This window comes from Pinus tabuliformis, chromosome 7 (genome assembly GCF_031772625.1).
Source record: "Pinus tabuliformis cultivar Carrire ecotype Pingquan chromosome 7, CPIR1, whole genome shotgun sequence".
Lineage (NCBI taxonomy): Eukaryota > Viridiplantae > Streptophyta > Pinopsida > Pinales > Pinaceae > Pinus > Pinus tabuliformis.
Window position 1 is genome coordinate 1,510,644,111 of NC_142293.1, and position 12,553 is coordinate 1,510,656,663.

The 12,553-nt window shown below is 39.1% G+C and overlaps 1 protein-coding gene across 1 annotated transcript; it reads left to right on the forward strand.

The window, feature by feature from the left end:
- Positions 1–2,020: 2,020 nt before the first annotated feature.
- LOC149253572 (cyclin-dependent kinase F-1-like) lies at positions 2,021–3,816 on the forward strand. The gene is made up of 2 exons (XM_089456858.1): positions 2,021–2,509; positions 3,004–3,816. The coding sequence occupies exons 1-2, from the start codon at positions 2,021–2,023 to the stop codon at positions 3,814–3,816; spliced, it is 1,302 nt and encodes a 433-aa protein (XP_089312984.1).
- The last annotated feature ends 8,737 nt before the right edge of the window (positions 3,817–12,553 follow it).

Genomic DNA, 12,553 nt, shown 5'->3' on the forward strand with positions numbered 1-12,553 from the left:
AATCCATGAGTGGAAGAATTGTTAAAGAGGAAGTTGTAGAAGACAAGATCAAATTTATTTTCAGAACGAATATAAGATAAGTCAAAGAAAAATTGCAGCAACAAGAAGTGAATAAATATGGAGCTTACAACAATAAAGCACATCAGAAAATGAAGTAGTTTCGAGGATATAGAATTTGGGAGAAACGAAAAAAATGCAAAATTGTAAAAGTTTTAAGTCATTGTAAGCTTGGTTGAGACTTAGACTAGTGGGCATGCTTGAGTGATGATTGAACCAATTTCTATTGTAAGCCTAGCAAACATAGTTGAGTCATGTTTGAATTATGTTGAGTCATACAGTCGTAATTAAGGGGGAGTGTTTGAAACAATAATTACTCTAGCATGCAATGCAATCTATATTAAGAGTGAGAGTTAATTAGAGTTAGTGTGATCTAGTTCAAGTTTATTCTATATTTGGAAACGTTAAATTTAGCAAGTGTTTGCATGTTGAAGTTAGCTTGAGTTGAGTCACGAGTTAAAAAGTATAAATACCCCATATTGGGTGCATTGTAATAAAATCAAGTTTTGTGTGATCAATAGAAGAGCAACAACTAGTGTGTTTTTTATGTGGAAATTTTTTGTTTCCTCCTCTGCCTTTCCATCACATTTTAGAGTGAAAATGTCTAAAGAACCAGAGGTTTGCAACCACAGTCTGCAGAGCCACCATTATTGTTAGTTGAACACAAGCCACTAGAAGCCACCGGAAGCCACCATTGCAATGTGTTGTAAGTCACCGTTGCATTACATTGTGAGTCTTGGGCATCAATGATTCTTGACATCTTATTCATATATTTAGTAGTTGTGACAAAAAGACAGATTTAGAAGGAGAGGTTGGCTCCGAGATTAACACCCAATTCACTACATATTTTCTTGACGTAGTTCACTCTGCTATTCACTTACCCATTGTTTTTTCCGTTCCTTTCCCATGGTTGATGGCTTTGATTGTGCCACAGAAGCCTTTCCCTAACGTTATGGCAGAGTGGCACTTGCTGTTGTTCATCTAGAACCACACGACTGTCTTGGATGAGATGGTGAGGTGTTTCCCCAAATCCTCTGGGGTTTTCACCCCATCAAACCCATTACTCTTCCCAGCCGTCCCATAAATGTAATTATTATTACGCCATAAGGCGTTCCCTCTGAAATCAACTTTGCTCTTTGCCTACGTGTCATTACTTTGCATCATTAGATGATATGTCAGACGATTGCACCATTAGTTGATATGTTAGATGATTGAGCCATGTTGAGTCGTTTGATTATGTTGAGGTAGTTGCAACTCCCTAACTGCCTGAGCAGCGCAAATTTGATCCTCCAGCGATCCATGGACGAAGCCAGAGACAGAGAAATAGCCCCAGCCAGAGCACATCACCCAGCAGGGTCGCGGAGCTCGAAGGGAGATATTCAGATAGCGAATGTGCAGCGCAAATTTGATCCTCCAGCGATCCATGGACAGAGCCAGAGACAGAGAAATAGCCCAGGGCTGTTACCAGCCAGAGCACATCAACCAGCAGGGTCGCGGAGCTCGAGGGGAGATATTCAGATAACGAATGTCTCTGTGGTGCGAACATTTTGCGCATAAGAGGCTCCCAGGCGAATATGAACCTCCAGAAAGACCAGAAGAAGGGACCGACTAATGGAATGCGCAGATTCATAGGACCGCCAAAGCTTACGAGGAACATCTAAGATTCGCACAACTCTAACGCCCTGAATCTGAGTAACCAGACAAGGATCGATATCTGCTGCAAGGGTAGTAGAATTCCATCGAGCCAAGGCTTACGAGGAACATCTGAGATCCGGACAACTCTAACACCCTGAATCTGAGTAACCAGACAAGGATCGATATCTGCCACAAACATTTAACGCCATTTCAGTTAGCAAAGATTTCTCAATTTGTTTATCAGAATTGGGTCGGTTCGGTGATAACTACTGCATTTCCTATTTGTGTTTGATCTATAAGGCTTCCAGAGATTTGAGGAATGCAAAACATGGAGGACAATGTGCAGAGTAGCTGGAGTCTCCACGGCAACAAAGAAATATGTGTCCGTTACGAGATTCTAGAGAGGGTTGGCAACGGAACTTATTTGGATGTGTACAGAGGGCGGAGAAAGGAGGACGGTCTAATAGTAGCCCTTAAGGAGGTGCATGACTATCAAAGCTCTTGGAGAGAGATTGAGGCGCTGCAGAGGCTTTGTGGGTGCCCCAATGTTGTGAGGCTCTATGAGTGGTTTTGGAGAGAAAATGAAGATGCAGTTCTGGTTTTGGAGTTTCTGCCTTCCGATCTCTATTCTGTCATTAAGTCTGCTAAGAATAAGGGAGAAAATGGTATTCCCGAGGCCGAGGTTAAGGCCTGGATGATTCAGATCTTGCAAGGGCTGGCTGACTGCCATGCCAATTGGGTTATCCATCGTGACCTAAAGCCCTCTAATCTGCTGATTTCGGCTGATGGAATTCTCAAGCTCGCTGATTTTGGACAGGTAAGTATAGATGATTTAGTGGCTTGCCATCTGCTACCTTTTCGGTGTTTTTTTTCTTATCACCTTAAATCCTCCAGCTCTGTTTGTCCCTATTTCTTGAAGTGTTCGCACATTCTGTTCTGTTTCCCATTTCATGTTTCTGATAACATAACATAAATGCTTCCAAGTTTTAATATTTTAAAATATGCTGAAAGCCTGTTTATGATTAACTGCATCTTCGTAGTAGTTCAAAATGTTAACAAATCTCACACGTGAAAAGTTCAATCTAAAATCTTGAAAATTGTGACTGATTCAAAGCGCTTTGGAAACTAGATAAATCAATTGATTATGCCTTTTATTATAACTATTCGAGCAAATGTTGCATAGAAGCGCAAGGTTAATAGTTGCCCAAATTGAAACTGAATAGTGCTTAAGGTTTAGTGATTCTTCGTCAGTAGGTTTCCTGAACATTCAATAACTTTGTGATCTCTGAAATCGAAAATCAATACTTGCATGCAAGGATACTTGAAGAGCCTGAAGCGATCTATGAAGTAGAGTATGAGCTTCCTCAAGAGAATATCGTTGCTGATGCCCCTAGAGAAAGGTTGATGGAGGAAGATGATAGCATTAAGGGAGTGCGGAATGAAGGGGAGGAGGATTCATCCACTGCAGTTGAAACTAATTTTGATGATATGGCAGAAACTGCGAATTTGGATTTGAGCTGGAAAAATGAAGGTGATATGGTGATGCAGGGATTCACATCTGGTGTTGGAACTCGATGGTTCAGAGCTCCGGAGTTGCTCTACGGAGCAATGATCTATGGAAAAGAAATTGATTTGTGGTCGTTAGGTTGCATTCTGGGGGAGCTCTTGATTTTAGAACCTCTCTTTTCTGGGACTTCAGACATTGATCAACTTAGCAGGCTGGTTAAAGTTCTTGGGAGTCCAACAGAAGAAAATTGGCCTGGATGCTCCAATCTTCCTGATTATAGGAAACTTTGTTTTCCTGGTGATGGAAGCTCCGTTGGTCTGAAGAACCATGTCCCCAATTGCTCAGACAACGTGTTTTCTATTTTGGAAAGACTTGTTTGCTATGACCCTGCAGCTAGGCTAAATGCTAAAGAGGTACTTGAGAATAAGTATTTTGTTGAGGATCCTTATCCTGTCCTTACCCATGAATTGAGAGTTCCCTCACCTCTGAGGGAAGAAAACAATTTTTCAGAGGATTGGGTGAAATGGAAGGATATGGAAGCAGATTCTGACTTGGAAAACATTGATGAGTTCAATGTTGTTCACTCAAGTGATGGTTTCTGCATTAAATTTTCATAAACTCTAAAAAAATCTCATTTAAAGACATTGGCTCTACCTATCTGTTATGTAGAATGTGCATTTAATAGCGACCTTGGCCCTCATTTCTAAAAATATTCTTGTTTCTTTGATTGAGAAAATTGTATGTCACAATTGGCAGAATTCAGCTGCAGTAAGTTGTTTGTTACTGAATCCTTCTATGCTATCAAAATCTACAAATACAATTACAACCAAATTATTTGTTTATTTTCATGATCTTGCAGAAATCAGGGTGCAGTATACAGGACTTTTGTTTTCCGGGTATATGATCTTTTAACTATGGAAATTTCTGGTATGTTTTCCAACTCATGCTCATAACTATGGCTATCTCATAAGCAAAGGTATGCATATTCAGCCTTGTTGCCCTGATAAATCCTTTTGCTTCCCTATATCGGTAGAACATAATATCTAAATCTCCTCGAAACATAGTGTGGTATATATAGGACTGCTAAACAAACATAATATCTAAATCTCCTCGAAACATAGTGTGGTATATATAGGACTGCTAAACAAATGTTTCTTTCTACTTTCCAGATGGGGCATCATCTCATGGAATTATTATCCGCTTTTTGTATTATCTATATCAGAAAATAATAGAAATATACAACTTTTTTTTCATGCTGAAAAAGTATATGTTTATTGCTGAATCCAGCTATACCATCACAATCTACAGTTTTAATCAAATTGTTTGTGTGTTCCATGAAATTGTATATGAAACCCACAGTGCATAATCAGGGTGAAGTAGATATTTGTTACTGAGTCCATCAGTGCCAATCAGGCTCTACAATTTCAATCCATTTAATCATAAATTTCAACAAAAATTGGTCCACCATGTATGTGGATCAATCATTAGTCAGTAACCCTACTCCTCAGGAGCCAACGTGCTTTCAAGGGTTGCAGTTTAATGCACATTTTCACTATATAATGTTTAATGTTCTAAATGGGTTCCGGTTCTTACAATTCCTCTACTAATTACAGCAACCAGCACTTTGTCAGTGGACTGCCTGCCCCTCGTCCAGCTTATCAGTCTTCTTTTATACATTAGGTAGGTACGGTGCTTATTTCTTTGTTGTGAGAGAAACTATAAAGAAGGTTCTGAACTCTTCAGTTTTCTTTGAACCCCAGAAAAAACAGAGTAAAGTTTCTTATTCCTTTGAATACTGATAGTAACTTTCTTGGAACTTTCTCAATAGTCACTGTAAGGGAGGAGGAATGGGAGAAGAGAAGAGTCACTTAGAAGGGGTGCTGAGAAGGAAATGTGATCTCTGTTTTCTGTTTTCACCTGAAATCTAGGGGATCAAGAGGAAAAAGCGAGCAGATCTTTATAGAGCTGAAAACCCAAGGAATTAAAAGGAAGATGCTCGCAGATCTTAACAGAGCTGTTAAGGAAGTCAACCACCATCCTCTCAATGTGGTTATTTGGTGCAAAAATAGCTGAGGTGCAACTACGTTACATTTAGCTACCAGTTGAGACCATATTGAAGTACAACACTATTATTCTATTTATATTGTTTCTGCTTAGTAATTTCTTTATTTCTTTCATGGAGATGCATGACAGAGACTAAAATAATATCATGTTTATAGATTCGTGGGAGACCTTGTTAGGATCTCTACCCTCCGAGGACACACATGCATCTTGTATAATATCCATGGTTAATAATCTTGTTACATATTATAAAGTTATAATTTAGTTCATTTTTATGATTTTTAAAAATCTTGACAATGTGAGAAGTATCACGAGGTAATCATTTTTTAAATGTATATGGATGCATTAGTTATATCTGTAATGACAAACAAACTTGAATTAGATGGATATATTACAAGTGGTCATATTTTCATTGGTTAGGTTATGACATTAAAGGAGAGGATATTGTTTTCATGATGTCAAAAAAATACCTTCTATCTTGTTGATACAACCTACTCATTAATATCTATACTTGTAGGCTAATTGTTATTGGAAATAATGTATTGGATAGGGAAAACAAAAAATATAAATATATCTTAATATTGAGCTTGTGCAAAGTCTTGCCTTCTAACTATCACCCTGAAGACATGACTATCCTAGGTTTCATTATTCATGTGTCAACGTTGATGAGCCTCGGTATTGCAACAAGAATGTTGCAACTCCCAAGGCTACCGACTTTAATTATCAACCCGGGGTTCGTACAAACTTAAGAGGTATCAACACTATATGTGCAACATACAATGTGTCCTTCTTTTGCTGTCATGATGTAATGGAGTGCATGTACTGAAGTCAATTCCTAAACTAATTGCAGAAAATGAAATGTTGGAAATGGAACCTTAACCTATTGAAAGAAATAAAGTACAAGGAAAGAGATTGAAATCAAATGTTAAAACACACCATTTTCTAACTAACAGGTAAGAGGCTTTGCTTCAAAAGAATGCTAAGTTAACATGTATGCAATCCTATTATCCTAAGCATGCAGATTCAAACCATCAAACCTTCTACTGTTGTGCATGTAAATGAATAAAATAAATCTATTTTTCTTTTTTTCTTTTTTCACGTGGGAGTGTGAAAGCTAATCTCTTTTGGTGATGTGGCAAGTGGCTTGGAGATGATGGTGAATGGTTAGATGATCCAGGTGGATGTTGGTGGCCACCCACCTATCCCACTTGGACCCCCACAACTGTCTCTATCATTTTTTCAGTTTCCGTAATTGTAGCACAATTTACTATTTTTAGCAGTTTTTCAGGTCCTGAACTTCAGAGCCGTTTTGAGGCCCTAAATGACATTTTTTGGGAAATCTGGGAGCAACATGAGTCTTCCAAAAGTTGTAGTGCTCGGATAGATCTTTCTAACCAGCCATTGTGCACGTCAAACGAAGATCATATGCCAAAGTTACGGCCCCGAGAAGTTGACGTAGCAATTTACCCAAAACGGGGCCCACAGTTTGGCGTTTCATCTTCTAGGGTTAGGTTTTTGGATGTTTAGGGTTTTCCACTGTTTCTCAACAATAAATATAGGCCTTTGAGCCTTATTGTAACACAGTTCAAAGGCATGTAGTCGCCACTTCTCTTCTCAGAGATAAGCTACCATTGCCCTAGCTAGTTTATTTCTGTTTCTGTTTGTAAGCATATTTCAGTATTTTACATTAATGAAATGAAGTATTATTTCCGCTGCATCTCTGTGTTTATGGTTATCTCTATAATTTGTTGCGTTCCTGTTTAAATCCAGATCAGTGGTATCAGAGCGGTCTGCTTTGTTTTCTTTGCATGTCCCCAATGAGGTCGAGATATAAGGAGTTAGGGCTTGAACTGGTCGAACCTTTGCAAGACCAACCTCGAAAATCCTAACGACATCCCATGGCGGATGAAAATAAAGACTAGGGGCCAGGAGATCCTATCAAAATCTTGCTCAAAGAGGCCCTCGAGCGACAAAGGAACGCGATGATGAACAACTTTGTGCAGATCCTTCAGCGGCTACTCAAAGGCAACGCATCGGCTTCCAACAACTACTTTGGAAACGCCACACCCTTTAAGGTACAAGTTAATTTTGAAATCCTCATATTCGAGGGTCAGATAGACATAGATGCTGTAGATAAATGGTTAAATATGCTAGATGGGTATTTTTCTGTTCATGATTTTTCAAGTCAAGAAAAGATTATTTTCGCTCTTCTCAAAGTAGCCCCCCACGTCAAGGACTGGTGGGAAACCTATTGTGAGAAGAAGAATGAAAGTACATGCTCACTATTTTTAGCTGCACCCACTTAGGATTATTTTCGGGACACCATCAAGGAGCAATATTACCCTGTCAAAAGCTATGAGGACAAATACAAAAAGTGGACCACGCTGCGGCCGGGAAGGGACCAAGATGTGCTAGAGTTCTCAAAAAATTTTCATACCCTTCGCACACAGTTGGGTAACAAAGATTCTGAGCTGCATCTCGTACTCAAATGCCACGACTGCCTACATAGGTACATCCAGGAAGAGATGGAGTTAATGAACATCTCCTTTCTCGGCACGGCGTATCGATACGTTGTCAAAATTGAGCAGAAGTTTAAACAGAAGAAGCGAGACTTTGGATCTGCGAATCTGAAGACTAGAGGACAAATCCAAGGCAGGGTGACCTAAGACAACTCATCGAAGCCGCAAGAAAATAACAACACCACAAATTCGAAGAAGGACACAGGAAAGTTGTGTGAGTTCCACAAGAGCCCCACTCACAACACAAGCGAGTGTCGGACCAAGCAGTCGTTGGTGGCCAAGTTGAAGGCTTCCGAATCAGATGAATGTTCTGACCCTGAGTTAGAACCCGACAAGGGGAATGGCAAAGGGAAGCAGATCATTGACATGGAGCCCAACGCCACTGTAGCCACCGCCAAGATCCAGAAGAATGAGCCCGAAGATCCAGAGGAGGGGGAGCGTCTTTTCCACTCATAGATGTGGGTGAAGGGTTCACCACTGCAATTCATTGTTGACAGTGGGAGCCAAAAGAACCTCATTTCAGCAGAGGTCGTGAAGCGGTTGGGCCTATTGAGTACACCACACCCGCAATTGTACAGTATCGGGTGGCTTCACCAAGGACGAGATCTCTGAGTTCGCCAACAATGCCGCTTTCCCTACAGCATCAAACCCTTCACAGATGAGGTATTGTGTGATGTTACACCTCTGGATTTTTGCGATGTATTATTAGGCCAACTATACTTGTGGAGGCGACATGCTGTGTATGAGTCAAGGCCTCGTGCTGTTATTATTTCTTCGGGTAATTCATTATACAGGATACTGGAGGTAGCCCCACCTACCGCCACCTCTTTGATCGTTGCTAAGAAAGACAACAAGCTCGTCTCCCAGACTAGGAAATTCATTTTCTATCTTGTTCACTCCCAAAGTAAGGGGAAGATCATCACCACATCCATGAACCCCGCGAAGGGTTCTTGCATGCAGCAGTAGCAATAGAGGGATACAGTCATGAAAGAACATAGGAAAAACTTCTCCTCACCCACAGGGACCACACAAGCTTCAGGTGGGCAACAAAGTCTGGTTGCATCTGCAGAAAGAACGCCTTCCAAGAGCCCATCAGAAGCTCCGACCACGCCGACATGGTCCTTACACCATTACCAAGGCTATGGGAAATAATGCTTTGAAGCACAAAATTCCCCCGTTCATTCGCTTGCACCAAGCCTAACCCACTTGGACCCCCACAACTGTCTCTATCGGTTTTTCAGTTTTCGTAATTGTAGCACAATTTACTATTTTTAGCAGTTTTTTTGGGTCCTGAACTTTCAGAGCTGTTTTGAGGCCCTAAATGATGGTTTTTGGGAAATCTGGGAGCAACATGGGTCCATGGACCGATGTTACTCTTCCCAAAGTTGTAGTGTTCGGATAGATCTTTCTAATGAGCCATTGTAAGCGTCAAATGGAGATCGTATGCCAAAGTTACGACCCTGGGAAGTTGACGTCCCAATTTATCCAAAACGGGACCCACAGTTTGGCATTTCATCTACTATTCTGGATCATTAGAAGGCTTGGGGGACAAGTAGGGACCCTTTTCTAGCTTCCTGGAGGCTTCTTCCTCAGTTTAGCCTTAAAACAGGCCACTACAGGAAAACCTACAAGATCCCCTGAAAACCTATAGGATACAACCAAGAGCAAAAGGATGGATGTTGAAGGTGATGGAAAGCTTAGGGAAGGTGGTTAGTGGATGGAATGAGGTAAGGGAGTGCCTAGGAACACTCAAAACTTAAAACCAAGGTTGGGAGATGGTTGGATTTTCTCTACATGCTTGGAGGAGTTTCCATGAAAAATGATGAAATTGGTGAGGGTCTTAGTGAAAGTGAGGAATGATCATGGATGGATGAAGTTGGAAGGAGGTTTCTTGCTATGAGATCTCTCTCTACTTTTGAAACACCTTCACTGCATCAAACAATGATATTTGCCCAAAAATCATGTAAACAAGAAGAATTTCAATAAGCTAGAAAAACAGAGTTTAATGAGCTAGCTGTCTACTTCATGCATGAGGAAAATTTGCAGAATAAGATGAAATCATTGATGAGATCTAATGTAAGACTGAAGATAGAAGACATGGAAATGAAATCCTACTCTTGAAAACTAGAAAAATGCTAACCTAAGTAAGGAGCAAGAGGGTTAAAATGGTATTGATGGCATGGAGGTCAAGTAGACGCCTAACCCTAGCTTCAATGATGATTTTTCTCATTTTGGGCTCAAAACAGGCTTTCCTACAGGATGCTACAATGATTTCCTACAAGATGTACATATTTACTATAATTCATCGAATGACCAAGAAACTCAAATCCAAATTGGATGGGAAAAATTTTGTTATTAACTAGGATGTCTTAGGTCCCCATTCCAAGTGGAATCACTCAAAAAGATCTCTGTTAACCCATGCAAAAAAATAAAAAACATTACTAGTCGAAAATCTAGAAATTTGAGAACTAGTGAGCTAGTAAATCTAAAAAATGCCAACCAAATCAAGTGAAAATGAAATGGGGTAATTTTTTTTTATGAACTAGAATGTTTTTGTGATCTAATGCAGGTAGAACCAACTCGATTGAAGCTTGTTAGCATGCTCTAAAAAATCGCAGAAAATTATTGTTCTTTGTTAAAAAGGAGGTCCAACAATCTAGATTTGGGAATAAGAAGACTAATCCAAGCAGTTCAATGATTACTATGAACTTCAAAAGCTTTTCCAAGGATGAAATAATGATTTTGATCCTACAAAAGAACTTACATCAACAATTTAACTCAATCTTACAACAAGAAATCATTAAATACTAAATGCAGAAATAGAAAGAAATAAAACTAGAGATGCATGTGAATAAGTAATGAAAAGAAGGAAAGAAAATGATACAAAAGGGCTCTGAGGCTTCTGGGATGGCCAAGCCCAAGGAAACTTAGAGACCTATGGAGAAGAACAAGATCTAAAGGCTGAACATGACACCAATCTTCATTATTTTCATCAATTGAATTACATCCCTACAAGAAAATACAATGAAAATCCCTCCCTAGAGGCAAATTCGACTTGGTACTTATATAAAATGATTAGGAATCATTCCCCATGAATGGAGGAAGCTTTCCCCACCAAAATCCCTTGATTAGTGGATCTTGTCCCCAATACTAGGAATCTGCATTAAATGGCAAGGAACACATTCCTAGATTTTCTCAATCATTCCCTTGAGACAGATTCGACTTGGTACTTATACAAAATGATTAGGAATAATTCCCCATGAATGCAGGAAGATTTCGCCACCAAAATCCCTTGATTAGTGGATCCGGTCCCTTGATTAGTGGAACACATTCCTAGATTTTCTCAATCATTGGAGTTCCACAATCTGTGCCATAATTCCATAATATATTGTTGATTTATTCTTTATTATTGATCCTCCTGTAGTAGGGAACAAGTCCCTAAATTATCTCCTCCTCCAAATCTTCATAATCTGCCCAATATTCTCATAATATTCCACAAAAAATAAATAATATTAGGCACAAATATCCAATTATTCATAAACCTTCCTAATGAATATATTAAAGTTAAAAATAAATTATCTAATGCAAGAAGAGAGGTTTAATATGCTGAAGGATGGTTGGATGGACCTTAATTTATGTTTAATTTATAGGCATGGGCTTTAATTTATGTCTAATTTAGAGGCCCATCAATCGTTAGTTTCTATTGTCCATATGCCATCCTTAGCCACCTAGTCTACTTGCCTTAAGGCAAGGCCATGGTGCTATAGGGCTTATGCTCAATGTCATTCTTGTTACTTAGATAAGCATCCTAAATATGGCCACCATGAATTGCTACAAATTATGAAATCAAAGACAAATATATAAATGTTGCTTTAGTCTGTAGAACTAGATATAACAAAAAATTTGGCTTTATCTTCCACATAGGCCATGCCACATAAAATAATAATTATAGTCTCGATAAGAGGTAGTAGAGGGGTAGAACGTAAAACATCTTTGGGTTTCATTTCAAATGTCTAGGTAACAAAATATTTTCAAATTTATTTATTTTTGTGACTAGAGGAATCAACAACTGGGTTGGTTTCATACTCGTGGGACACAAGTTCGATTCTGATTACTACCACTATAACCTCTACATGCCTACGTATGCCCCTTCCACAAGGTCGATTTTGATTACTACCACTATAACCTCTACATGCCTGCGTATGCCCCTTCCATAAGGTTGATTTTGATTGCTACCACTATAACCTCTACATGCCTATGTATGCCCCTTCCATAGACACGGGTGGAGGGGATTTGAACCTTGAATCTTTTCTTACATAAAAATTTATTATCACAACACTTTCTAATTGAGCTTCCCACCGAGGGCTAACATTTTTAGAATTTCATTATGGTCATTAGGGTTTTGTTTTTTCTTTCTTATTTCTATAGTTTTTAAATGAACTTTTCATATGTGGGTGATGGCAAAAAAATGCCTTTTTTTACAGGGGCATTGATAGGATCAAATGTGTTCAGTATGATATAGATAAGTCAAGTTCCTTTCAAGCAAGTAGATGCATTTGATGACGTACAAAATTCTTTGTAATTTTTTCTAGCTTCAAATAGAATATGCATTCTTCTAATATTTTGATTTCCAATTTAATTTTGATCTACTACTTGTTAGTAAACACTGCCAATGTGACCAACCAAGTAGGAACTGCATAAGATAACTTCATTTATAGAGATGTTTGTGGATGTGTGCAAATGTCCATGCTAAAAGGGTATATATGTTTGGCCA